The sequence below is a fragment of the Carassius carassius genome, chromosome 6 (genome assembly GCF_963082965.1).
Source record: "Carassius carassius chromosome 6, fCarCar2.1, whole genome shotgun sequence".
Taxonomy (NCBI): Eukaryota; Metazoa; Chordata; class Actinopteri; order Cypriniformes; family Cyprinidae; genus Carassius; species Carassius carassius.
Genome location: NC_081760.1, coordinates 25743490 through 25770294, shown reverse-complemented (window position 1 = coordinate 25770294; position 26805 = coordinate 25743490). Strand labels below are relative to the sequence as shown.

The 26805-nt window shown below is 38.6% G+C and overlaps 1 protein-coding gene and 1 pseudogene across 5 annotated transcripts in view; one reads left to right on the top strand and one right to left on the bottom strand.

The window, feature by feature from the left end:
- The window catches only part of LOC132142542 (zinc finger protein 827-like), a 74264-nt gene extending 62249 nt beyond the window's left edge, over positions 1 to 12015 (top strand). For 2 of the 5 annotated variants that reach the window (XM_059552495.1, XM_059552493.1), the window contains exons 9-13: positions 1465 to 1602; positions 3942 to 4280; positions 6211 to 6408; positions 7370 to 7547; positions 11022 to 12015. In XM_059552495.1, coding sequence (XP_059408478.1) covers positions 1465 to 1602; positions 3942 to 4280; positions 6211 to 6408; positions 7370 to 7547; positions 11022 to 11877 — 1709 coding nt within the window. In that variant the 3' untranslated portion in view covers positions 11878 to 12015. Of the gene's footprint in view, positions 1 to 1464; positions 1603 to 3941; positions 4281 to 6210; positions 6409 to 7369; positions 7548 to 10665; positions 10717 to 11021 lie in introns of all 5 variants that reach the window. The other 3 variants (XM_059552498.1, XM_059552497.1, XM_059552494.1) reach the window with 3 other exon arrangements.
- Positions 12016 to 22753: 10738 nt separating this feature from the next.
- On the bottom strand, positions 22754 to 26319 carry LOC132141673 (RNA exonuclease 1 homolog; annotated as a pseudogene).
- Between the last annotated feature and the right edge of the window lie 486 nt (positions 26320 to 26805).

Here is a 26805-nt window from a genome sequence, read left to right as displayed (position 1 = left end):
ATGTAAAAAAATAAAAATATCTCTGCAAACATTCTTGTTTTTGAGATTTCCTTCTTCAGAACTGCAAAAAAAAATTACGATGCGCTACGTTGCGCAAAGAATTTTTCGGAGACTCAAATTTGTCAGTGTTCTCCCACAGTATTAGATTGTTTTCCAGGTTTGAAACCTTGTAAATGGTGACCTGAAAACTGGTGTGCGAATGTGTGAAATTTTTTTTTGAAACTCTGAAAACAGAGCTTTGCAGGCTTGCAAAGTGGTAAAAAAAATTCCATCTCTTCAAACATAATTTTGTTTTTGAGTTTTCCCTCTTCAGAAGCGCAACACTCTTTTTTATGTTGTTGTGCAATCATTTTTTCAGAGTTTCGAATTTGTCACTGTTCTCCCAGTGTATAGTTTGTTTTCAAGATTTGAAAGCTTGTAAATAGTGATCTGAAAACTGGTGTGCGAATAGGTGAAAAAAAGTTTGAAACTCTGAAAACTGAGGTTCGAAAGGGCGAAACTTATTACATTACATTACATTTGCACTCCTATTGCAAACTATTTTTTCAGAGTTTACAACACCCACTTTGCGGAGATACGCACACACAGTTGCGAGCTTGTGACTCACATGATTTGTGGCAGCGTTGTCACGCAGCTCTGCTCTGAAACTCTGAAACTCAGACTGAGCGAAAATGAAGCTTCGCAACCTCGCAACTAAAAAAAAAGCCTGGAGGGAGGGCCTTCTGCTCTTGGCCAATGCTTTGCTGTCTGCTGACGTACAGTCCAATCACAAGTTGTATTTACTGGAAAGGTGGGATTGACCGACTGCTCTGCCAATGACAAATGAATGAATGAATATGGTTTTCAGATCACCATTTACAAGGTTTCAAACCTGGAAAACAATCTAATACAGTGGGAGAACACTGACAAATTTGAAACTCTGAAAAATTATTTGCGCAACATGGAAAAAATTTTTTTTTGCAGTTCTGAAGAAGGAAATCTCAAAAACAATATAATGTTTGCAGAGATATATAGATATTTTTTTTTACATTTTGCAAGCTTGCAAATCTTATTTTTCGATCTTCCAAAACTTTTTTTTGTAAGATTCTGAGTTTTCGAACACTTAGTTTCAACCTTTCAGAACTTTATTTTCAGTTTTGAATCATGGCAGGATTTAAATCCCATACAATTAGTAGTTCCCATGTGTCACAGGAGTATAATATGTCAAGAATTCAGACAAATTCATCTAAGGAAGTAAATGTTCTGGTGTAGTATGTTTATTGTAATCTCAAGGATGTCTAGAGCAATCACAAAAATATATTTTAACTAAAATATTACAAGATTGCAAACTGGAATGTGAAAAAAATGAATCGCTTAAGAAGTGTCACTGGAGCAATAGTCTGGTCTGACAAGCAGAGTGGTACAAACAGGGAAACCTCTCAGTGTTGTTGTACAATATCTGATTATTATTTTTGATGTATCCAGATCCAGAGAAGGTGAGTAGTGAGCCAGGGAATGGACTGGCCCAATGGAGACTCAACGAACAGCTCTTTCCCTGCCCTGTATGTGGCAAAGTGTTTGGTCGCCAACAGACTCTCTCCAGACATCTCTCCCTTCACACAGGTGAGAATACATGCTCTCAACAAACATTCAACCAGTTTGGCTATGCCGGTTAACGAACTAAACCAGCTAAATTTTTCTGCTCCGCCTTCTATGTTGGTGTTTTCAGCAGAATTGTTCAAGTGACCACTATAGTATTACATTTACACATACATCCATAATCACAATTTTAAATTACCTGGGTAACAGCTTTTGCCAGTTGACCAGGTTAAGGTCATCTGCTGGTTCAAACAGTTACTGAAAAGCAAGCTTTGTTGAATGCTATATGTTCAATTGTGCACGTACATGTCCAGGACAAGTAATTCCTTAAGTAAATAAGGTTCACTGGACTAGATTACCCTTCCTTTAAACAGATTAGGCTACTGATTAGTCCTGGTGGGTAAAGTACCTAAGTACTTTATAAATTACTAAACTGTAAAGAAGGAACCTCTCCAAGCACTAAGCTCACCTGGAGCACAGCACAATCATGACCAGCCTTGTCTGATTCTTGGACAGTCGCGTCCTGCAGGTCTCTGAAGACCATCGATTTGCTGTCTGATTCAAATGCATCTCTGGACTAGAAAACAAATACAACCCGAATTCCGGAAAAGTTGGGACGTTTTTAAAATTATAATAAAATGAAAACTAAAGGAATTTCAAATCACATGAGCCAATATTTTATTCACAATAGAACATAGATAACGTAGCAAATGTTTAAACTGAGAAATTTTACACTTTTATCCACTTAATTAGCTCATTTAAAATTGAATGCCTGCTACAGGTCTCAAAAAAGTTGGCACGGGGGCAACAAATGGCTAAAAAAGCAAGCAGTTTTGAAAAGATTCAGCTGGGAGAACATCTAGTGATTAATTAAGTTAATTGATATCAGGTCTGTAACATGATTAGCTATAAAAGCTTTGTCTTAGAGAAGCAGAGTCTCTCAGAAGTAAAGATGGGCAGAGGCTCTCCAATCTGTGAAAGACTGCGTAAAAAAATTGTGGAAAACTTTAAAAACAATGTTCCTCAACGTCAAATTGCAAAGGCTTTGCAAATCTCATCATCTACAGTGCATAACATCATTCATCATAAAAGATTCAGAGAAACTGGAGAAATCTCTGTGCGTAAGGGACAAGGCCGGAGACCTTTATTGGATGCCCGTGGTCTTCGGGCTCTCAGGCGACACTGCATCACTCATCGGCATGATTGTGTCAATGACATTACTAAATGGGCCCAGCAATACTTTCAGAAACCACTGTCGGTAAACACAATCCCCCGTGCCATCAGCAGATGCCAACTAAAGCTCTATCATGCAAAAAGGAAGCCATATGTGAACATGGTCCAGAAGCGCCGTCGTGTCCTGTGGGCCAAGGCTCATTTAAAATGGACTATTTCAAAGTGGAATAGTGTTTTATGGTCAGACGAGTCCAAATTTGACATTCTTGTTGGAAATCACGGACGCCGTGTCCTCCGGGCTAAAGAGGAGGGAGACCTTCCAGCATGTTATCAGCGTTCAGTTCAAATGCCAGCATCTCTGATGGTATGGGGGTGCATAAGTGCATACGCTATGGGCAGCTTGCATGTTTTGGAAGGCTCTGTGAATGCTGAAAGGTATATAAAGGTTTTAGAGCAACATATGCTTCCCTCCAAACAACGTCTATTTCAGGGAAGGCCTTGTTTATTTCAGCAGGACAATGCAAAACCACATACTGCAGCTATAACAACAGCATGGCTTCGTCGTAGAAGAGTCCGGGTGCTAACCTGGCCTGCCTGCAGTCCAGATCTTTCACCTATAGAGAACATTTGGCACATCATTAAACGAAAAATACGTCAAAGATGACCACGAACTCTTCAGCAGCAGGAAATCTATATAAGGCAAGAATGGGACCAAATTCCAACAGCAAAACTCCAGCAACTCATAGCCTCAATGCCCAGACGTCTTCAAACTGTTTTGAAAAGAAAAGGAGATTCTACACCATGGTAAACATGCCCCGTCCCAACTATTTTGAGACCTGTAGCAGAAATCAAAATGGAAATGAGCTCATTTTGTGCATAAAATTGTAAACTTTCTCAGTTTAAACATTTGCTATGTTATCTATGTTCTATTGTGAATAAAATATTGGCTCATGTGATTTGAAAGTCTTTTAGTTTTCATTTTATTAAAATTTAAAAAACGTCCCAACTTTTCCGGAATTCGGGTTGTAAATAAATATAAAGTCCTGTGGAAACTGTGAGCCTCAAGAGTAGAGATCTTCTGATCTCAGAATAGCCAGGAGGAGACGGGACACCTTAGAAACATCTTCTATCAACAGAAGAGTATATTGTTTGTTTGCTTTCTAATTGCTCTCTTTTGTTTGTCTCTGCAGAAGAGAGGAAGTATAAGTGTCATTTGTGTCCTTACGCGGCTAAGTGCCGAGCCAACCTCAACCAGCACCTCACCATCCACTCAGTCAAACTGGTGAACACAGATGCCGAGCAGATTGTTACCGCTGTTACCAATGAAGGCCAAGAGCTCAAAAACTGCCCCTACTACTACAGCTGCCACGTCTGCGGCTTCCAGACAGAGTTTAATGCTCAGTTTGTCAGTCATATGTCTCTTCATGTAGACAAAGAGCAGTGGATGTTCTCTCTCTGCTGTAGCACCTGTGAGTATGTGGGTGTGGACGAGGCAGAGATGAAAGCTCACATCGGTGCAGGGCACGCAGGTAAGATCTCACCGTTCTTACAATTTACACATTACCCGATGAAATCTTGAGTTTCAAATGCTGGTTTGTGCACTTAACTAGTTGAGGTAGCATGACTATCTTGGTCAACCAGCTTTTCCAGAAAGACTATGCTGGTTAAATTTTGTGGGTATATTGTGCCAGTGCTGGTTCCCCAGCTAGACTAACACAACTAGATTTTACTCTGTAGACCTGGAGTGTCTGGAGCATTTTATATTTTGAGATATTTTATTGTATTTCTATTTACTCTGTTTAACAAGATTGTGGCCTTTTAGCGTAAATAATCTCAAAATCTGTTTGTCAGTTTGCAAGAAGTTGGGCTGAGGCAGGACTTCCTATATAACCGAACACTGAACATGGTGTGAAGGAAATGAGTGGTAGGAGTGATTGGGAAACCTGTTTTACTGTTGCCAACAACATTTCAATGGAAAGCAGCTAAAGTCTGCTTGCTAAATGTTGTTATATGACATCATACCATTGAGTCTCAGAAACGAAATAATGTCTGTCCAAGAAAGATTTAGATTTGCTTGATTTTTCGCTAGACAATTTTCACTAAAGGGGTAAGAAAAGGCATAAAACCTGGTGACTAAGTCAACTGGTTCGAAAAGTTTTTAAGTTCCATTTGGTGGCACTAGTGATGCAGAAATTACACCGCTAAGGTCTGAATCACTGGGTGGATGTTGTTGACACAGAAACTCACCAGGGTTATTATAGACAAACACCTCAATCTTCAGGTTGGCGTGGAGTTCATTTTGAGTTGTTCGTAGAACTGGCTGAGGGTTCACCATTTGAGTGGGTGTGTGAGTTTATATATAACTGCAAGGCCTGGTGTTATTAGACCCAAGAAAGCTGAAAAATCGATATCCCTAGTCACTCACAACTACCCATCCAAGTAGCCCGACACCGCCATGTCTCCCACACTCACCCTCACGCTGCGGAGCTCGAGTCTACTTCTACTTGAGCTCAAAGAGTGACAGCAAAAGAACAAGTTGGTTCGTCAACTGCGATTTAGCGCCCTGCCTGAGATTTGCTGGCCTTAGGTCAGCTCCTACCAGCCTGCACTTCTTTGTCTCCTGCTTAGTGAGAGTAGCGGCTATCACAGAGGTGCTTTGCTTTACACTGCAGGTGTACGGATAAACCTGGACGTTAATTCATCCTGATATTTCGACCAACATCCACCTCGTACAGTAGCCTCATAGAGGCCGTCAAGTTCACTCACAGAGATGAAGTCCTTCTCTTCATAACGCCTTACGAGTCACACAGCGCATCTGTATTCAAAGATGTCATTCCAGCTGACAAAAGATTAAACATGACCACCTACTCTGCATTCTACATGCGTACTTTCAAAAGAACCTCAGTCTCAACATGTGAGCATGTGCGCGTGAGAGCTGGTATCGGCCATTTCGTGAGCTCTGAGAGCCCTAGGGTAGAGCCGTGGCCTGAGATGCTCCCGCCATCTTAGCCCTGACCTAGGCAGCCCCCCTCCCCTGCCGCTCTCAGGCACAGCGTAGATCAATAAGAGCACAGGCTTGAGTGTTCTGGCTGCTTGGATACAGAAGTCAGGCTAAACCCGCAAGAGTGCCTCTTAGGGAAGAGAGCACGCCTCCCGACTTTTAAGGCTTAATACTGCATTGCTCTAGGCATACATATTCCAACCCGGCTCACTGGGTGGATTTCGATCAATTGGAGGATTTTTCTGCCTTTTGCTTTACTCATTACAGAATTCATTATCAAACCTTGAGCTCTGAAAGATGCTCCCACCTAATTCTCTGATGGCTTAAGCTAAGCCGAGTCTTTGATACCATCATGTCATTCAAATACGGAGTTTGTCTTATATTCAGGAAGTGACCCAAATATCTCTTTCTTTCTTTCTTTCTTTCTTTCTTTCTTTCTTTCATTTTATCCCACACAGGTTTCAATTCCAGAAGCCCTCTCAGTGAGACCAAGAGCACTTCCTCCTCTCTCTCAGCCCTCAGCGACTCCCTCAACAGCTCTGAAGGTGGAGATGTTGCCCAAGGTAATGAAGAACTAAAAAGCCTTTTGGCCCCGCCTTCTTACGTGGGCAGTCAGTCAAGCTCAGGCCCAGGAACAGAGGAAAAAGCAGAGAAAGGTAGGACTTTTATATACTACTCTTTAAAAGTTTGGTGTCAGTAAGATTTTATTTTTTTTTATCGATCAAAGGTGACAAAAAGTTTTCCATTCTTAAAATATATATTTCAAATTAATATTTATTATTATTATTATTATTATTATTTATACTTATTCATTAAAGGATCCTGAAAAAAATATCACAGTTTACACAAAAATATTAAGCTGCTTAACTGTTTTCAACATTGATAATAATAATAAATGTTTCTTAAGCAGTGAGTCAGCAAATTTGAAGGATTTCTGAAGGATCATCTGACACTGAAAACTGGAGTAATAATGGCTGCCGAAAATTCGAAAAGTTTTATGTTACAGGAATAAATTACATTTCGAAATGTTGTCACATATAATATATATATATATTTTTTATAATATTTCACAATATTATTGTTATGTTTTGTAAATACTTTCACGATATTACTATTTTTGATCAAATAAATAAGATACATATTTTAAAAACATAAAAAAAAACAAATTTTAAAATGCTATTTAGAAAAATTAATAAATATAAACTGAATTATTATGATATTAATTAAACATTAATGTTCTCATAACCATTATATAATGTAATAATGGTATTTCAGGAAAGTTAACAGAAGTTATTGCCTTGAAAAAAAAAAAATGATAGGCTCCCTGAGATGGCTGTCCACATCCTAGTTCCCAGACAGCAAGCAGTTTCGGCCCAAATCTGGCCCACATTTGGCATGGATTTTACGCTGGCCATATGTGTGCCGGTTCTGGGCCGAAACTGCTTGCTGTCTGGGTTTGGGGGTCCCTTGGTCTACAGAGGTTCAACATCTAGATTACTGGCCCTGAAGAAAATCTTTTTAGTTGTAAAATTGATTAAACGTCTAATTTGTTGACAATCCAGTTCCTTATAACCAACATAACAACATTTTTCTCTCTCTTCCTGACCCATCCCTTAGGCTTTGAATGCGTCTTCTGCAACTTTGTGTGTAAAACTCGCCCTATGTACGAGCGGCACCTACAGATCCACCTGATCACGCGCATGTTCGAGTGCGACGTCTGCCACAAGTTCATGAAGACCCCCGACCAGCTCCTGGAGCACAAGAAGTGCCACACCATCCCCGCCGGAGGGCTCAAGTAAGGAAAGCAAGTAAAGCACGTGCCTCCCCACAACCTCACAAAACCCGCCCCCACCCTACCTCAGCCCCTACCCCCTCAGACAGCACACAGCCCAGGTTTTAAACAGAGTCTATCCAGGAGCACTGGTCGAGGATTCACAACAGAGGATGTTCCAGAAATGAGTTCATCGAGCAGTGCTTCAGGGTAACCTCTCTGTGGAGCTGCATACAGTGGTAGCATGTTATAGACAGAGTTCCTGAATGTGCCTGGAACATGTGAGCACACCACTCTAGAGTCAGAGATTTGAATTTCCTACTTATAACTGCACTTTACAGCTAATATTTTTAAAGGACCAGTTCACCAATTAAAGGGATAGTTCACCTGAAAAAAAAAATTATATCATGATTAACTCAGCATCAACCTGTACGAGTTTCTTTCTTTTGTTGAGCACAAAATAATATGTTTTGAAGAATGTTAGTAAGTAAACAGTTGATGGATTGGTTTCCAACATTCTACAAAATATCTTCTTTTGTGTTCAATAGAACAAAGAAACTCATGAATGGACACCTTTTTTGGACACTTTAAAAAGAATGCAGTATCATAAGCTGTCCATACAGTGTGCACTATATTCCTAGTTTTCTGAAGACATTCGTTATCTTTTTATGAGGAACAGACCATAATTTAAGTGATTATTAATTGGAGACCTTGATATATGTCCTAGCTTTCCTGTTATGAGAGTTCGTAAGAGAAGTAGTGAAAGTCTAATTATTGTCAAAGAATCATCTGCTTCACAGAGCTGATCAGAATAATTCATAATCTAGTTGTAGCAGTTTTTGAAGAAAATATTTTGTGTGAATAACAAATGTGGTCTGTCCCTTACTTAGCCTTAGAAGACTATAAATTGATATAATCACTTGGATCACTTTTATTATTCTTTTTCATACTTTTGAAGCTTTTTTTAAGAATTTACAGTCTTTTTCTTTGGAATTACAATGATTAGAATTTTGTGATATTTCATGTTCCATGGAAAAGAGTTACGTTATACACGTTTTGAACAGCATGGTAAGTAAATAATGATTTTTTGCATTTTTGTGCAAACAATTGGGACATTCTATTGCTAAAAAGTTTAAACCTTAAATAAGCTGAATCACACTTTAATTTACAAGAGGAATAATAAAATCCTTTTCCTATATTCCTCATCAGTGTTGGTGGAAGTATAGAACTCCCCATAGGTCTCATTTGTAATTCTACTTTGCAAGAGTTATTGTCAGTCAGGGATACTAATTCTATGCAGGTGAGCACACAAATCACAGGCACTTTCAGGAACGAGACCCTTCCTTTAGAAAGCCTGTGGTAGACATCACTGGAAAAGGTCTGGGCCCGCATGTGAAAATATATCTGAAGAAATCACAACAAGCCAGTCAGCACTTGTCCATCTGTTAAGCAGCTCCACTGCCAAGACCATTAGGCTACAGTTCACACTGTTCTTTCTCAGCCTGTCATAACCGCCACCACAGTTACAACAACACATTTAAACACAATGAATACTCATCTGAAGGCAAATAGACACCCAATTTCTAAACACTTACAAGACATACTGACCCCCAAGTTGAGATCTTTTGGTTTGGCTTTTTTTTTTTTTTTTTTTTTTTTTTAACACAAAGTCCAGTCTTTGATATTTTCTGTTGTACTTGTCTAGTTGTTTGACATACATAATTCATGTCTTAAGGTCATGTATTTCAGATTTCATTGCCTCATCTTGTCATTTATGGCTATGCTTTTCCATGCTAGACACATTTGATAGTTTGTAGTTATCACTCATTAGAGCGCTTAGCCATTACCACAGGTAAAGGTGGAAAATAAACTTAGATCAGTAGCAATATTTAACTAAGTTGGAAGTACAGACAGTACTTTACTTGGAGTCCTGATTAGCAGTTATGATAGAAACCAGAACAAGAAGTGTCATTTGACAATTTTCTATTCCCAATTTGCCATTAAATGTTTAAAAAGATGACACCCCTTTAAATATTATGATTTTAAGATGACTGTGAATAAAGGCGGGCCTTCTATTTTGTGCCTTATTATTTTCAAATGTATCAGATGGGAACTTATTCGAAAGGGATGGTTTATTATTCTCTTTTTATTTGTTAGCTCTTATATAAAAACACTGGGAAAAACAATTAAATAAAAAATCCTCCATTCAATATTTTGTATTTCCAGTATTAGAGCAAACAATAATGTGAATTCCCACAGAGTGTTTCTTGGTCAGTATCTTAAACAATTCTTACATTTTGAATCTGTAATGGTTCAGTGACTCTGAGGCGTAAGTGTGTGTGGTCGGCTTTAATGTTACTGTAAATGTATAACAGCTGACTGCTTACAAATCACTGCATGTTTTTTTTTTTTTCACGTGATCTTTCTCCCACAGCAGGGCTCCAGCTGGATTAATGTCTGCTTATGAATATTCCATACAAGGTGTCATAGTTTAGAACTGGACGATATTTTTGTATATAAATACCTGTACTTAAGTGTCCTTATTTTAGACATATATTCTCTGGGGATGCTCTGCTAATTCTATACTATTTACATAATCCCATATAAGATGTTACCAAGAAAAGCAGCAATAAATTTACTGAAGTTACTCCTCAGAGGTTGCTTTTTCATAACTCAGTGGAATATTGAAAACCGTATTTATATCTGAAAACAAATCTTACAATTTAGTGCCATACAGCTTCTCAGTGAAACTTATTTTGTTTTAGGTATGTTTAGATATTTTTACTGTAAAAGAAGACTGGGTGCAGTGTCTGCTCTTTCTAAAAATACAGCTTTAATGTTTATCTTTACTATTCTGATATACTGTTTGTTATTAATTTATTCAATATGCAGTTGAGCTTGGTGAAACAAGGTGTTCCCAAACTGTGAAATGATTTCTGGATCAAACTTCAGAGTCATTGCACAATACAGATTCAAAACGTAGAGCACAAAACCCAGAAGTGACCAAAAACTTTTAGAGCTTTTTTTCTTTTTTTTTTTTTTTGTAGTCAGGGCGAGAGAGAGATTCACAGCGCTCTAGTTCAGTGTTGAGGTAGAGAGGAGCCCTTCACAGTGTGCTTTCTGAGGTCATTCTGTTCTGCAGGGTTTGTGAAGCGCTTTGGGGCCCTGAGCAGATGAAAGGTGCTATTTAAATGTAAGTGCCACTCATTTATTCATTTACCTTCATCTGATTCCCATTCCAACCTGTCCGCAACCACACAGCCATACACATACACACACCCTCTCTCACATGTAGCAGTGTATACACACAGACTGTAGCTTATATACACGACAGAGGGTAAGACACACTAAATGCCTCCTTCATCCCTTCCCTTTGTCCATTCTGTGTGTTCTTCATTTCATTTAAGAGAACAGAGTGTTTTCTCACTCAGGAGGTGCATCATTAAATGTCTTCCACCTCTGTGTCCTACACCCTACTCCTCCTGTCTCTTTGACCAGGTGCCCTCTATGCATCTACTCCACCAACAGGCCAGCCGCCATGGAGGGCCACCTGAAGACGCACTACAAGATGGAGTATCGCTGCCGCATCTGCCAAGCCGTATGGGCCAATCAGGCAGAGCTGGAAAGGCACACGCGTGCTCACCGCCTGGGCAACCACTACAAGTGCGAGCAATGCGGCTACCTCTCCAAAACAGCCAACAAGCTCATCGAGCATGTGCGTGTGCACACCGGCGAGCGGCCTTTCCACTGCGACCGTTGCAGCTACAGCTGCAAACGCAAGGACAATCTCAATCTCCACAAGCGGCTCAAGCACGCACCGAGACAGACCTTCGCTTGCGCCCAGTGCCCATTCACCACCACTCACCCGTTCGTCTACAGCCGCCACATTAAAAAACACCAAGGCGGGGAGGGGAGCGCCGAGGAAGGTGAGGCTCGGCCAGGTACGCCACACCAGGGCCTTTTGGATCGAGGAGGGAGCAGCAGTGGGAGCGGGGACAGCGGGAGCACCAGTCCGTTTATGAACCTGTCCGCCTCTCAAGCCTTGCAGTCCGTCGCCCTGTCAATCACCAGCAAGCAGCAAGGCGTCGCCCCTACCACACGCTACCTCTCGGCCAATGGCACGTTCTCCACACTGGCGACCCGCTACTTGGAACAGTACAGGAACTTTGACCTGGCTCACCTCATCCCCCTCACCACGCTCTTTACGGCCCGCCGCTTCAAATTCCACAGCTCTTCGCCCTCAAACTCCTCACCGCCCTTCTCGGCATTCTGGTCCAACTCGTCCTCGCAGTCATCACTCAAACACTCCTTCCTGGCATACCTGGGATTGACAGAGAGAGCTAAGACAATTTGACCATCCTTGTCCTTTCTTCTTCTCCTTCACCGGCCGTTGCCCTGTATCATCAGTCACCGAAGCCACTGACTGTTCCACATGCAGGCTAAAATACTGCCCTAAAGTGTAGTAATGATAGTAAAACATCCATTTATCAGAGGAAAAGCTGTTCACACTCAAAGAATTTTGATTTCTGTTCTATCGCAATCCAATCGTTGCTCTTTTTTAAGAGGTCGTTTTCCTCTACAAATCGTGAATGACCCGGAATCCGATAACAGTGCTTTATCTATTACAAGTTTTGTATTCATTTTGATGGGCAAAAGGAAACGGAACATACAAGTTTGCAAGCGCTAAGCTTTTTTTGTGCATTTTGTCAGGAATACGAAAGCATGTTCGCTATGTGTTGCAATTGTTTTTTGAAGTCATTTAGGGGCTCAGTGTGAAATATCTTGGGGTATACAGTATATGGCACGGCAAAAACCAATGAAACGGATTATTATCATTTGAGTCTTGTTTCCAAAGCAAAGCCTCAGACCATGCACTTGTTAATTTATCAAACTGTACATAGTTTTGTAGTATTTCTTTTCTCTTATCCCCCACACCTGTAAGCATTGACTGGTTTTGCTGAATGGCCAGACTATCTGCAAATTTTAATCTTGCCTCAGCAACAAGCATAAGGCCTTTTACGACACCTGCGAGGTGCAGCTGATGGCATTTCTTAATACAAGCCACGCTAATGTCAAAAGCAATCATTACCACTCCTGCAGTGGTCGCCAACCCATGATGCCGCCCTTCAATATCTTCACCATACTTTTGGTCGCTACAAATTGTGCCATAGCTTACCGAGGTGGGCATGAGATATAAGTGACCAGTCAAGCGCCCTGTGCATAGCTAACATATATAATACGCACCTGTACGTTTAACGAGATGTATGAGGTGACAGGTTTTTGGGAAAAGACCCAATTATTCTGTCACAAAGGCCGATTCAATGGTGCTTTTTGGAGCTCTTTTGTAATTTTGTGTGTAAAAAAAAAAGAAAAGAAAAAACCTGTTCCAAAATGACTTGAATGAATGTACTTTTTGTTGGCCAATGTTAGAATGATACAGAGCTAGCTGGATTGTGGTAAGTGAGATCATGGAAAAACAATGGTATCTCAGCGGCCTTCTGTGTCTTACATTTTTTGTTCTTCTACTTGTTTTTTTTATTATTATTATTACTTTTAATTTGAAAGAGCCTTTGAAATGTAAAATACAAATATATATATATATCAAAATATATATCCTGTACTAACAAGCTATTATGAGAACCCCATTAGAAAATGGCTCTCAAGTGCAATGTGGAGGCAGCCATTATTTTGATCTTTGGAAGCATGGCTTTCCATATGTGGGCAAACATGGTAGCATAATTCTATGTTCCCCTCTCAGTGTTTTGAATTTTAATTGCACTTAAAATTTTGAAATGTTTTAAAAAAAGCACTTACACCCAATAGAAAACTTTCTTGATGCCAATTATTTCGACTGCCTCAAACAACCTCAATGCTACTTAAGTCACTTTTTTTTTTTTTGTCTGCTACAGTGGTTGACACTACAAATTCTAAGCCTTTTTTCTGTTGGTATTTGCCAAACAGCAGACTGCTCTGTTCTGATGGATCATATGGCATGTGTAATACGGACAGCTGAGTTCAAAATCCACCCTGGACACATAAAGGCTAAATTTTTAACAGCGGTTTTGCACAAGTGCTGTAAAAAATTGCACTTTTCTAAACAAAGTATCAGAACGCAATTCTATTCAATGCTCTAAAATGGAAGACATCCATAGGTTTTACTGCCCATTATGTTGGCGAGCCCTGAAAAAATTATTTTTGATCCAAATACAGTTGAATTCATGTTCAAAACAGATAAACTGTAACATTGGCGGTAACAGATTGATTTTTGATGAGCACTTTGCTTAGTTATTGGATAGATGGATTTATTTTACGAATTTAGAATGTAGAAAACTTTAATTGGTGCTTAAAGAGTAATTTAGCATGTGTTTGGTTTAGTAACCAAACACCAATAAACCGATACCAATAAGCTCAATATGACCAAGAACTGGTTGATTAATTAGCTTGGATAATATATTGGTCTAAATAAACAGATTCTCCTTTGCATGTCATGAAAAACATGTGCAAAGTTCAAACTTGAGGTCCTAAAATACTTTATTCTTCGACGAAAGATGCATTTGAACAAAACTGCAGTCCGTTTTTATCCAGCCAGTGGGATCTGATCAATAATTTCAATGTTATCCATCATAGCAGATAAGGGACAAGGATAAAAACGTAGCCTGTTAAGGTCAGTCGAGGCAGGTACACAAAAGTTTTCAAATGCAGCTGACATTTTAAAAGGAAATGAGTAGCAGCATTACTTTGATAGTTCAACCTTGAAGCGCAAAGAGATAATTCTTCTTAAGTTTATTCTCCTTTAACTTAACCATTGCCCAGTACAAATTCTGTATTTAAGGCCAATTTATAAATGAAATGCAGCCATTTAAAGATGGTAGACAGTTTCTTGGCCCTGCACAGTATCCTTATTTTATACTTGTATTCTTTGCTCTCATGGTATCATTTATTTTTTATTTCATGTAGATGCCCAGCATGCAGTCTAATGGTATGTTGTATTTTAAGTGGAGCTTCTTTGCTTGTTAATAAAGCTCCTGCTTAACCCATTATCTATTTTGCTCTAGTGCCACTTGGTGGCAAGGAGTGGCCCGAGAGCCTGAGAGGAAGTGAAACTGATCCTCAGGACCCATTTTGATAGAGTGAATTCAAATGGAATGTCCATTGGGCAACATCCTTTTGTCCATCTGCCTTGGAACACCAAGTATTCATCATGTAGAAGAACGTGGCTGCTGCTCTCTTGCTCAGTTGTGTGGGCAAGAGGAGTGCAACAGGGATCGCTCTCTGTTCCAATACCAGTTTTTATAAATACTTAATACTTGGCGTTTTGTTTGCCTAATTGCAAGGAGCAGCATTTTTTGTTTTAGCATCATTGCGCATCAAACAAGACTGACTACCTTTTTAGCACTTCAAAAGATGCATGTAATTGCTCTTGATCTCTAGTTTGTAGCACTTACTTTTTTTTTTTGGTCTGAAAAAAAAGACCAACTCGTTTTGCGTTTAGCTTTGCGGGTTATTCTGCACAATCTGTTTGCTTTATCTCTTGCTGTACTCTACAACTCAATAAGGCTCAAGTATCATTTTGTTTCTTTCTTATTTGGCACCCAGTAAACTTATGTGCTGTATAAAGCTTTTTTATTACTTCATTCTTAAGGCTGTACAGGGTTGTTTGTGACAATAACTGGTAATTAGATCATTTGTACTTTTTATTTTGTTTTGTATTTTGATTTTCTTGGTTTTGCATTCTTTATGTTCAAATTGCCAGTTCTAAATGTAACAGGATTTGAAAGTAAAGCTTACATCTCATATTACCATAAAGGTCTTGTTGTCTGTTTTATCAGTGTGTGTTTTGATGTCCTCAGCTTGCATAACCTGAATTTGTATTATTCAGGTACAAAATAAAAGTAGTTAAAATGGCACAAAATACAGAACACAGGAAGTGACATCAGTCCAAGGTGTGTCTACCAGGTAAGCTGGGATTTGTATCGAAGCCAATTTCTACCACGTAAAAAAAAAAAAAACTTTTACAAAAAGGTCAAAATTATAGATAAATAGTTTTGACATGAAAATCTAAAGTTTATTTTATTTTTATTTCACTATTTCAATACCTCATAATTATGATTTTATGAGTTTTAAGGAAACAGGATTATTTATGTGTTCTTGTTTTAAGCATGTCATTTCTTGATTGATTCATGGTGATGCTTCCTGGGTTCATGATATTTGATACATTTCCCTTCATAAGTCTCCAGTAAATGCTTGTTGACAAAAATACTGAATTTTCTTTTTTTATTTACTGAGTCTTTTAAAAAGTCTTAAATGTACCTTCATAAAACCTGCAGAAACCCTGCATAGTGCATCCTGCTGCAATCTCTTCCTCAGTTAACAATGCCCACGAACCCAGATATCCACCTGATCTAAAATAAATAATTAATCAGAACAGGCAACCTTCTTGCATTGCTCCATGGTCCAATTCTGATGCTCGCATGCCCATTGTAGTCACTTACGTTGGTGGACATGGGTCTTTAATGGCTTTCTGTGGCTATGCAACCCCATACACAGCAAACTGCTAAACACTGTGTTCTGACACCTTTCTATCATGGCCAGCATAATTATGTTTTAAAGCAACTGAGCTACAGTAGATCTTCTGGGTGATCTGCCTTCATTACTCATGTGCATCAATGAGCCTTGGGCCCATGACCCTGACACCAGTTCACTGGTTGTACTTCCCTGTACCATTGTTGGTAGGTATTAACCAATGCATAATGGAAACACCCTACAAAACTTACTGTTTTGCAGATGCTCTAACCAAGTCATATATGCATCACCATTTGGCCCTTGTCAAAGTCACAAATAAGTCACACTCATTTTTCATTTGTCCAACACATGAAATTCAAGAACTGACTGTTCACTTGCTGCCTAATATACAGTGTCCCAGCCCGTGCCACTGTAGCAATATAATCAATGTTGTTCACTTCCTCTGTCCGTGGTTTTAATGTTGTGGCTGATCAGTGTACGTATCTCCAGATACCTCTCAGACTTTGTCTTAGATCCCAAAACCTTCCTGAATTCCTGATTAAAACAGGACCATGACTCTAACCCTTGGAGGTTGCCTGTGCTTAAAAAAAGTGAAGCGCTCTCCACCTTCCGTCCAAGCCAAAGGTTGGTCCTGCCTAATGAAAACAGATGAAGCAGAGGTAAAGTGTTTGCTGACATTAAGAGCTCCATTCATCACTGTTAGCCCCAGAGCTATGAAGCACCTTGGACGACATCTCTCCCTCTCAGGCTTGCTCCATAATGCCGGCGGAGGCAGGCAATCTATGGATTTCCTCCCATACATCCATGTATACAGCCAGAGGTTTGATTAACTTATTACGAGTCATTCTGTTATGAGGTTCAGTTAGGGTCTAAATTCCATTTGAAAAATTTGTATCTTAAATGCAAAGATTAGAAGTCTGCATAATGAATTGTAAAATGTTGATATAGGGTCTTACATATAGGGTCTTGATATAGGGGGGGGGGGGGGGGGGGGTATTTGAAAATTGGACAAAAATGAGAAGGGACAAGACCCTCTTTAAATAGATAAAAGAAATATTGCAGTATATATAGAGATACGTACTTTTGATGCAATTTGCTTGTTTACACTTTTATAAAAAAATAGGTTGAAATAATGCAGATGGCTTCAACAAAAGCTTGTACCATTGATTAACAACTTTGGAGCTCACAGTAGATCTGTCTTCAAAGGTTTATAAGTTAAGTTACAAAATCAGTTTACCTGTGGAGATAATGACTGGGATTTTTACTTTCAGAACCCAATTGATGTACTCAAAAAAATATATATATAAATTGGTTTTACAGTAATGGCCAACTTATCGCTTACTACCTACTGTGACCGAGGTGAGGCATGTGCTGCTATGCTTTCAACACCCCTGCAAGGTAACAGCAAACATCCAATCACATGTTTAGACGAAAATGAACTATGGGTCACTGTACCGAGACGAACAACAAGCTGGGGTTTGATGTGTGTCCGAGTCTGGAGGATGTCACCTTCGAGGTGGTTTAAGTCCACCATGTTGGAGCTTTGTGCCACTAGATTGGCTCTGGCTTTAATGAATCCTCTCCATGTTCTATCGCATCTTAATTAACATCAAAGCAGGGCTGGAGGCCAGCAAGTGCCTCTGCTTAGCTTGACCTCTGCTGGAAAGGGAAAGTTGATTAAGTGGGTCTCCAGGGTGATGAGGTCACACTGTATCTCTGCCAGATACCGGCTAATTTAGTCATACAGACACTTGACTACAGCAATCATATTCTATTTTAAGGCTGTATCCGTTTCTACTATTGAGTTTACAGAGAGAAAACAGAAAAGCATCTGATACATTTTTTTAAAGAAGAGAGTAACTGTAATCCTCTCGAATATGTGTTTAATAAGTTCAGGGATTAAAAATTTAGTGTTTAAACCCAAAATGTGTCTAGTTTGAAAGAGTAAAGTTTTTTTTTTTTTACTCAGCCTTGCTTGGAGCTTGTCTATGCCAAGGTGACCTTTCGACACAGGCGAGTGAAAGTTGGCGGCAGGCAATCGATATGCTGTTGGCTTTTTTGTTTGTAGGTTCAAGACGGCCTTGGCTTTATTACAGCCGGGTTCGAGTCATGGGGGAGTTGCAGTCTTTGGCTGCTGCAAAAGCCTGAGTGAGAGGAGCTCCCTCCTGTTTGCCAAAAGTGTAATCCCTCTGTGACCTCATGCAACCCTGCCTCCAGAGGAAAAGCTGCTTAGGAGTGTCTGTTTACAGGAAGACCCCCCTTCCACCTCCCTTTTTCCTCCATTCCATCGCCTCGCTCTCTTCTACCTTCACATACTCCTTTCAAATTGTCTCAACATCAGTATTTCCCAGACTTCATCACTTCAACCTTGTCAGATGGCTGGATCTGAGGGCATTAGGGAACTGCAGCAAGCCAAGCAGAGAGATCCCTGTTCCGGTCTGGAATGAGAAAACAAACAGAGCGGGGGGCACAGAAAGACACAGAATCACTGTATGGAGGCAGGGCTGCTCACCGGGTGCTTAACTTACTGGTTGACTTTGCAAATCTTCATGTACAGTAAGATCAATGTGGATACAGAAATTATCATCAAATTGATATCAGCTATCAAAAAAGCAACAAAGTTGCTGTTGTTGTTTTCATTTTTGGAAAACAGCAGTAAAACACTAAACATTTGTTCATTTTCACACAAATTATGATTACAGATTATCAATGAATAAAGATTTACTTTTACACAATTACTTCTACAATACTGTTATGACCTCAAAATTCTATCACCATAGTGCATAATTTCTAAAAGAATACATTTTCACATTTGCATCACATAACCAGCTCCATATGCATGGCTTTTCTAGTAAACTTGATGTAACTCACCTGGTCCAGCATTGCTTGGGTACAAGTACAGTCAAACACAAGTCATGATAAAAGAGCAAAGATGTGTAGAAGCTAATTAAAATGTCATGCTTTGCATATTTATCTCACATTTGCTTATGTTAACGTTATCAGTTATGTTTAGGGAAGTTGGTAACATGACTTTCATAAGTTTCGTGAACCATGCAAGAGTCAAAATTATATTTTGCAGAAATTCCACCACTGGTGCAAATTTTTTTTGAATGAGCCATTGTTTGCAAAAAAAAAGCTCTCAGTCACAAAGTCACACTTCTTACATTTGTTGGATTCAGGAATCTTACATCTATCGATGACCACACGGGCCACACCCACCTAGCATGATCCCACGTGTCAGATAAGACCAGGGGTGTAGCTCAGTGGGAATCCTGACAATATGGAGGCGCGAGAGGGAACGCTCACTTTTTTTAGTCAGGGGAGTGTTTGAGTAGGCACTACACTTCAACTATGTGACTGTATATATACAACTATGTGAGTGTGTTGATTGCAGTGTTTTGACTGATGCTGTCATTCATGTGGTCAGGAAACCAAGTATACACAGAGCCATTTGCCTTGGTTGAGTTTCCAAGGTTAGCCCTTAGCCCTTCAAGGTTAAAAAACTACAACAATGCAGTAGTACACTGGAAAATTATTATTATTTTTTTTTTGATAATTGATGTCAGTACAGAAAATAGCTTCAGTATGTTGAGGAAACAGCTTATTGCTTAATGAACTGTCTAATCTATTGTGTTTTCCATTAAAAATTAATTTCAGGGTTTACGATGAAATAAAAATACTGTTTTATTAGAGAGGTCACAGCCAATTTTGCCCGTAGGAAGGATTTATTTATTTATTTATTTATTTGCACTACTGCTCATTCACATCTTATGATAACCGCAAACTGTGAATGACTGATATACAACTCAAAAAGTAATCTGATGACATCAAGGCTATAACTGGATTGGTTTATAAGGCATGTGATCTTGTAACCTAAATAGAGTCACTAATGAATCATTAATGCTTATTATATAAAAAGAAAAAGAAAAGTGAAACTGACATGAAACAGACAAAAACTCCGATAGTTTACTCCTTCTAAATAAGTAATAATAATAAAAAAATAATAATCATAACAAAATCTCTGGAATAAATACTGGCCTCCTAAGGGTTTGAATGTGTAAGTGTCACAACATTATGACAAAGTGGATAGTGCACATGCTGAGCAGTTGTCCTCTTGGAGATGCCTTTTCGGATCATGTTGTTTACCCCCTTTGTTCCTAATTTCTTACAGTGCTATTTTGACTACTCTAGCTCTAAACAGCACAATACTATTCAATACAATACCATATATCCAGAGCTAAAATTTAGGAGTGTAGGGTGATTGGCGTTACAACGCATTATTGCACTCTTTTGCAGGAAATATAATTATCATGGAACTGGGTGCAACAATGGAACAATAGGTGGCAGCAGCACCTTTTTTTCTAAAATAACATTGATGATCCTGACAATGTACACTAATGATTTGAATTTATTTTGGATTATTGAGTATAATTATTCAACATTATAATGATATGCAATGCAAAATGACATATCTTTATTTGAATACGGGGAAAAATCTGCATATTTACACTAGTGAGAATCAAAGAAATATTATTATATTACTATCACACCATGTCAAAATTATGTCCAAAGACGACATCCATCATAAATGTGCTCATCCAGCTGAAAACGCCAGGCCAATAGTTTATAGTAAACTTTTGAGACACTAGCTGGTTTATCTCCTATGCACTCAGCAGGCTGCATGCTAGCAATTGGGTTCAGAGCAAAAAAGTAATTTTTGAAGTTGCTACCAGTTTTCTGATGTTTCAGTGTCTGGTGTGGGGGCGAATGGCCTGGATATAAAAAAAAAAAAAAAAATAGTTTTTTGTTGCTTTGTGCTGAAAGTTAACAGTCAAGGATTCTGCACATATCTGGTTTGAAATGTTCTCTCATGCAGAACGCGAACACAGGATCACATCACCCCAAAAAAAATACAAAATGCTTTTTTGAGTAGCATCTTGTGAATAGGAACATAATCAAAAGGTTTTAAGGTTGGTCTTTCTTTCTTCTTCATTTGATTGATTCTAAGGTTAAACTAATTAACCTTTGGTGAGTTTTAAGGAACACAACACACTTTAGATTGACTGATTTTTCCTGTGCCATTCAATTAGCCCAAATGAATTCATGTCTTCAGTTAATTGACATAGTATCACATGGACATTTGTCTTACAATTAAGACACTTGGTAACAAGTTATTCTGTTTTTAGGGAAGACCTGGTTAAATATATTGAGGGAAAATACATATTTACAGTCTTATCATCTGCTGTGCACTGTAAACTGCTCTTAAGTATGTTTTTTAAGTAACACAAATAGTAGTTTTGGTTAGAAGCTCCATGAGGAATTATAATATATGACACATACTGGCCTAAGATGGAAAAAAATAAAAAATGGGGAAAATCTTCCATTTTGATTTTTACCCCGTATTGATATAGATTTAATTGCATACATGTTAATATATTTGTTCCAATTCCTATTAGGTTTCATGTTGTACTTCATGTACATATAATGCATGTGTGTATGGCAGATATGGAATAAAAAAATACAATCACACTAATATTATATTGATTGTACGCCTTTAAAACATTTCTGAAAACGAATCAATCCCCATGTAAACAGACTTTCCTACATTCCCGACTAGAAGGGGGAGCATCTGGTTTGTGTATCTCTTTGCCAAGAGCAGTGTTCGTCTGGATGATAGTACAGTAGTCCAGGGCTGTCACTGAGGCATTCCCAGCAGCCAGTTTGGCCACGCTCACACAACTTGTATAGCATGAGCCCAGCCGGGCAGCACCAACAGCGCCCTGGCACTGCTCCCGGGCATGTCAGCCCACTGTTTCACCAGCCCTCACACTGGCTTTTCACTGCAGCCACGGTCCTCAAACACCTGTCAAAAGAGTCAAGCAGCAGGTAAAACTCCACCAGGAGCCATTTAAAAGTCAATTCAGAGCAATAGCCTTGTCCCGGATTCAGTTCTTTTCAGGATTCAGTTCCATTAGAATGGATTCAGATTTTGGGTCAGACTCTGAGTGATCAACATATAGAGACTAAGACCAGACCTAGAAGCCCTTCTGGTTTAATATTACCATCACTGGTTATAGGAATTAGGTTAACTACAAAGTTTTGACAGATGGCAAATGATCTGAAACGTTATAAAAACATTCATTATCTAAATGTTTTTGAGCATAAATCTTGAGTGCTTTGGAGCAAAGACTTAAAAAGGTCCTATTATGATTTTTCACTTTTGGAATTTTAGTCAGTGTGTAATGTATCCACCTTTTTCCTGACGTAAAAATGGGTGCCGCCATTTGTAAATTCTATGGGTCTAGCTTCCAGTCTCATTTGCATCCAGCTATTTTTAGCTGTACAAAACAGTTTGTTTTGCTGCTTGATATTGACAATTGATGTGTCCTATCATATTATTTTAATCTGTTATCTTAATTAAGAATACACTGGTTGGTATTGCAAACAGTTTTACCGTTTACTGCATATTGTTATTCTCCTCGTTATTTATCTATAGCGGCTAATGAAATGGAAGTCTCGCCCATAGGCTTACTTTCGCGTTGAGGAAAAAGGTGGTATTATTATGTATGTTACAATTATGATAACATTTTTATAATTATTTGCTGACAGTACAATACTGGACAATTCTGTTATTAAGTTCAATATTATATATATAGAGTCCAGCTAAAAGCTACAGCTTCTGATTTGGTAATTTCTTACAAATTCGTTTAACATGACAACATGCCGCTCTCTTGTATAATTCTCCAGAGACACTCTGCAGTCAGACTGTTAAGTTCTTTTTTGTGTGGCAGACCCAGTCGATGAGGAAACACCACAGAGGTGTCAATCACAGTGCTGTGAATAATCTGAAGATGGTGGAACGACCAAAATGCAATCCTTAAGAGCTAATCAGAACCACAAACTTCAATGCCAAGTTGAAAAGGTTTACATCTGAATTCCAGCTACAAATTGCTCGAAAACCTAGACAGGATTCCACTATAACTCACTTTTAGAGCAGTAAAGTCATTCTCTTTAAGCCATGGCCAATCAGAATTGTGCCTGCATTAATAAAGCTCAAAAGTACTGCTTGTACATCACACAATGATGACTTGGTACCCTTCACGTCATCCTCGCTGATGCCGGAGAACCTGAGCAGGATAAAAAGGTGTGATTTACATCATTTAAAGCACAGTTCGCTCTTTGGTTTGCCAATTTAAAATATTAAATTAAAACATCCCTCCTGGTATTATAGTCAACTACATTATCAGGCTTGACAAAAGAGTCACTCTTGATAGTTCCAGACCTTGAGTCACGTAAAACTGGCAAAACACATTTAAGTTAATATAATATCACATGAATGTCCCTCTATGTTCTTTTTTTATTATGAATAACATAAGCCTTACTGTTTGTGTGTCAAGGGCAAAAACTCCTGGACATGTTTTGGCAACTGAAGATTGAGGAAGACTGTTCACTAAGCCCTGAAGGCTATGGATATGAAGCTGTAAACGGTGAACGTTTCAACTCAAGTCACTAAAAATGGATTACTGGGTTAATGGCTTGGTAAAATGCTACAATACCACTGAAAACCCAGTTCAAGGAAATATCTTGACATAAAGGAGTGCAGACAAACCAGGTGATATGTTTTCAGCCCCTCTAACAAAGCATGAGTGTATGAGTATAGTTCCAACACAAATCATAATACATTGAACACTTGGCATCCAGGAGACCCAACTGCATTCTCACAACAACTTTACAACACCTCACACACAGAGAAGGTAATACCAGAAATAAAAATGTAATTTTTAGAGACTCTCTAATCCTTTCTTACCTCGATTCTCTATGACTTTTCCATAACGGTAGTTACACTTCTCTCTGCGGGTGTGCTTTCCACTTTTGTCAAAAGAAAAAAATTGCTCCACATCGACAGCAGATTTTCTACAAAGCTGTTACCAATGAATTCCTAAATATTTAAAAGGCTTCAAAGCCTAAAAGCTTCATCTATATTAAAAAGTAGATATTGCTTTACAATAAAACTTATTGTAACCGTAACAATATCCTATGGTGACCTGAACTGGAAAGCCACAGCTCAAAAATGTTTGAGTATGAACCACTTCACTTACGGTCACTTAATGCCCTTCTTGGTATCTCCATACTGGAAAGCAAAATCAACTTTATCTTTATGTTTATGAGGGAAGTTGTTTACTCGCAACATGTCCTTAGATAGAATATGATCCTTCAAATCACCTGCAGCAGTAAAACAAGACCCTTATATTCATGCACAAAGTAAAAGTTATTATTATTATTATTATTATTATTATTATTATTATTAATCTGTAATGAACACACTTTACTGCATTTAATTTGAGTTTTGTTATTCAAATATATATATATATATATATATATATATATATATATATATATATATATATATATATATATATATACATTTTACATTCATAATAAGAAGAAATGCTATATTTCACAATATTACAAACTTTGGATTGGTAGTGTTGCATGTATAGTCCCATACATAAAGCAAGCAACTCCCTAAGGCATCCTAGCAGGGGTTAAGACAATGTAAAAATATATATTTTTAATTAGCACTACATATAAACGGCACCATATGAAAATAAACTCCATCTTAAAAAACTAAACCAAAAAGAGAATTATAGCAACAGAGGTGAGCACTCTAGTTTGACCCTGAAATGAGAGCCAGCTCTTACCGGGTCCCTGAAGTGCTTGAGTGTTTAGTGGTACATTGCCTCTAGACACATGCTGATCTCGCTCACTGGGAGCTGTAAGTACATATAAGGAGGGTGACCTGATAGGAGTATACAGCGCAGTAAACAAAAGTGTCTGTAATTTGAACAAAAGAACATAACAGATGAACCTTCGGCAAGGAAAGTTTTTTTGGCTTCTAAGTCTCCTAAGCACATTGACAGCAATGCTCAGATACTTCAGCTTATTGATACTACGGTCATAAACATTTTTGTCTTCTGCCAAAATGCGCTGGAAAAACACACGTTACAAAAACGTAATCAGGGCATTAAAAAGTGCATTATTTTTTTTTAAACACAGTCACAGATGATTTCAGGAACTCCTCCACAAAGGTTCATGTAGTGTTGACGAACATCATATGGCACCTTTGTCCCAACCTCATGACATACTTTTGCTTTTTGTTTGACACCCATAGTCTATACAACTCACAAAAATATACGTATCTTTATCTGAACATCACAAAATTCACGTGACAAACGAAACCTGGCTTGTAGAAAAGGATCTCAAGAGAAAACAAACACAGACAGACTAGTAGAGCGAATTAAACCTTAGCTGGTGTGAAGTTGGCTGGTTGTGGAGGATGTAAAGTTTGTGAAAGTTGAACAGATGGAACAGGCTGAGGAGGCCGTTGGATGCAGGACATTGTGGTTGGAATCAGTGTCAGAGGTAAAGCATAATCATCAGGAAATCTTGTTAAAAGAAATAGCTTCTGACTTCAGAGTATAACTTGAGATGTTAATTTGTGGCTCTGCCTCAAAAGTTGCATCTTGTACAACAATGGCAGTAGATTGTGAGGAAAAATATCTTAAAAATATACATCTTGACTGTATTTGATCCTCTCACTTTTCAGATTGTCTAGTCAGGTAGAAATGTCATCCAAGACATTCTCCATGTTGTGAACTTTCCTCTTTTTCGCTTCCATATTGAGATGTGTAGCGTTAACTGGTTCAGCCACAGGTTCTTCTGTAAGATCCTCCAGAAAAGGCTGTTTTTTTTCTTTTTTTTTTACAGAGTGCTTTGCCATCATTACCTGTTTATTTAAGGGCCCTTTATTAAGCTATTTACCATCCTCAGCGGGGACAGATCCTTGGTAGATCTTTGGTATCATCACAGTTTTCACTGAGGTCCTTTCTTTCTCTTGGTCACACACACCATTTTTAATTTCATAACTCAGAAGTCCATCAGTCCACATTTTCCTTGTGCTGTCTGGGTTTTGTTTGGTCAGTTGCAAGATGATCATTACTTGCACAATTCCCCTCGGGTAAATGTATACTCTTGCCTTTCTGTTTGGTCCTACATTTTCCCTGATCTTTTGCTGAAGGTGGAATGTCAATGACCGAAGTACCTTCATCGTTAGAGTCATCAAAATTAGAGGACAAAGGCTGAACATTTTTTCCTGTTTGGTTATTGTTCAGGCTATGTTCAGTATCCACGTTATCGGTTGACATTAGCTTAGTGTCTACCAAGCTGCTAGATAGTAAATCTGCTGAACGACGGCACGATAAACCACATACATTTTTGTATCTCAAATGGTTTCCATTCAGGTCTTTAGCTTTGGTGGTTCTCAAATATTTCTCAGATCAAAGACCTGCGCTATCCGCCTGAAGGACTGTGATGTCTGATACCAAGACAGTCTTTTTTTGTTCCTTCTCCACCTCACTCTTTGTTGCCTCTATTTCTTTGTTGATCCTCTCCACTTCCTCAAGGCAAGTGTAATTGTCCTCAGTGGTGCGAGAGGCTCCATTGGAAGAAGTGGCTTCAAGATCTCCAAGATCTAAGTATGAAGCAGAGGAAAAGTTTTACAAGTAAAACCCACAAAAAATAATGGTGGAAGTTAATAATCAAATAAATGCTTTGAAGTGCACAATTGATGTGTTTTTCAGATATTTGTCTATGTAATGGCATAATTCTAACAACTTCATGCATGTATTGGGAGATGTAGAATATTTAGGTAAGAACATTTTAATGAGCGGGAAAACATGAACAGAGAAAAAAAAAGAAA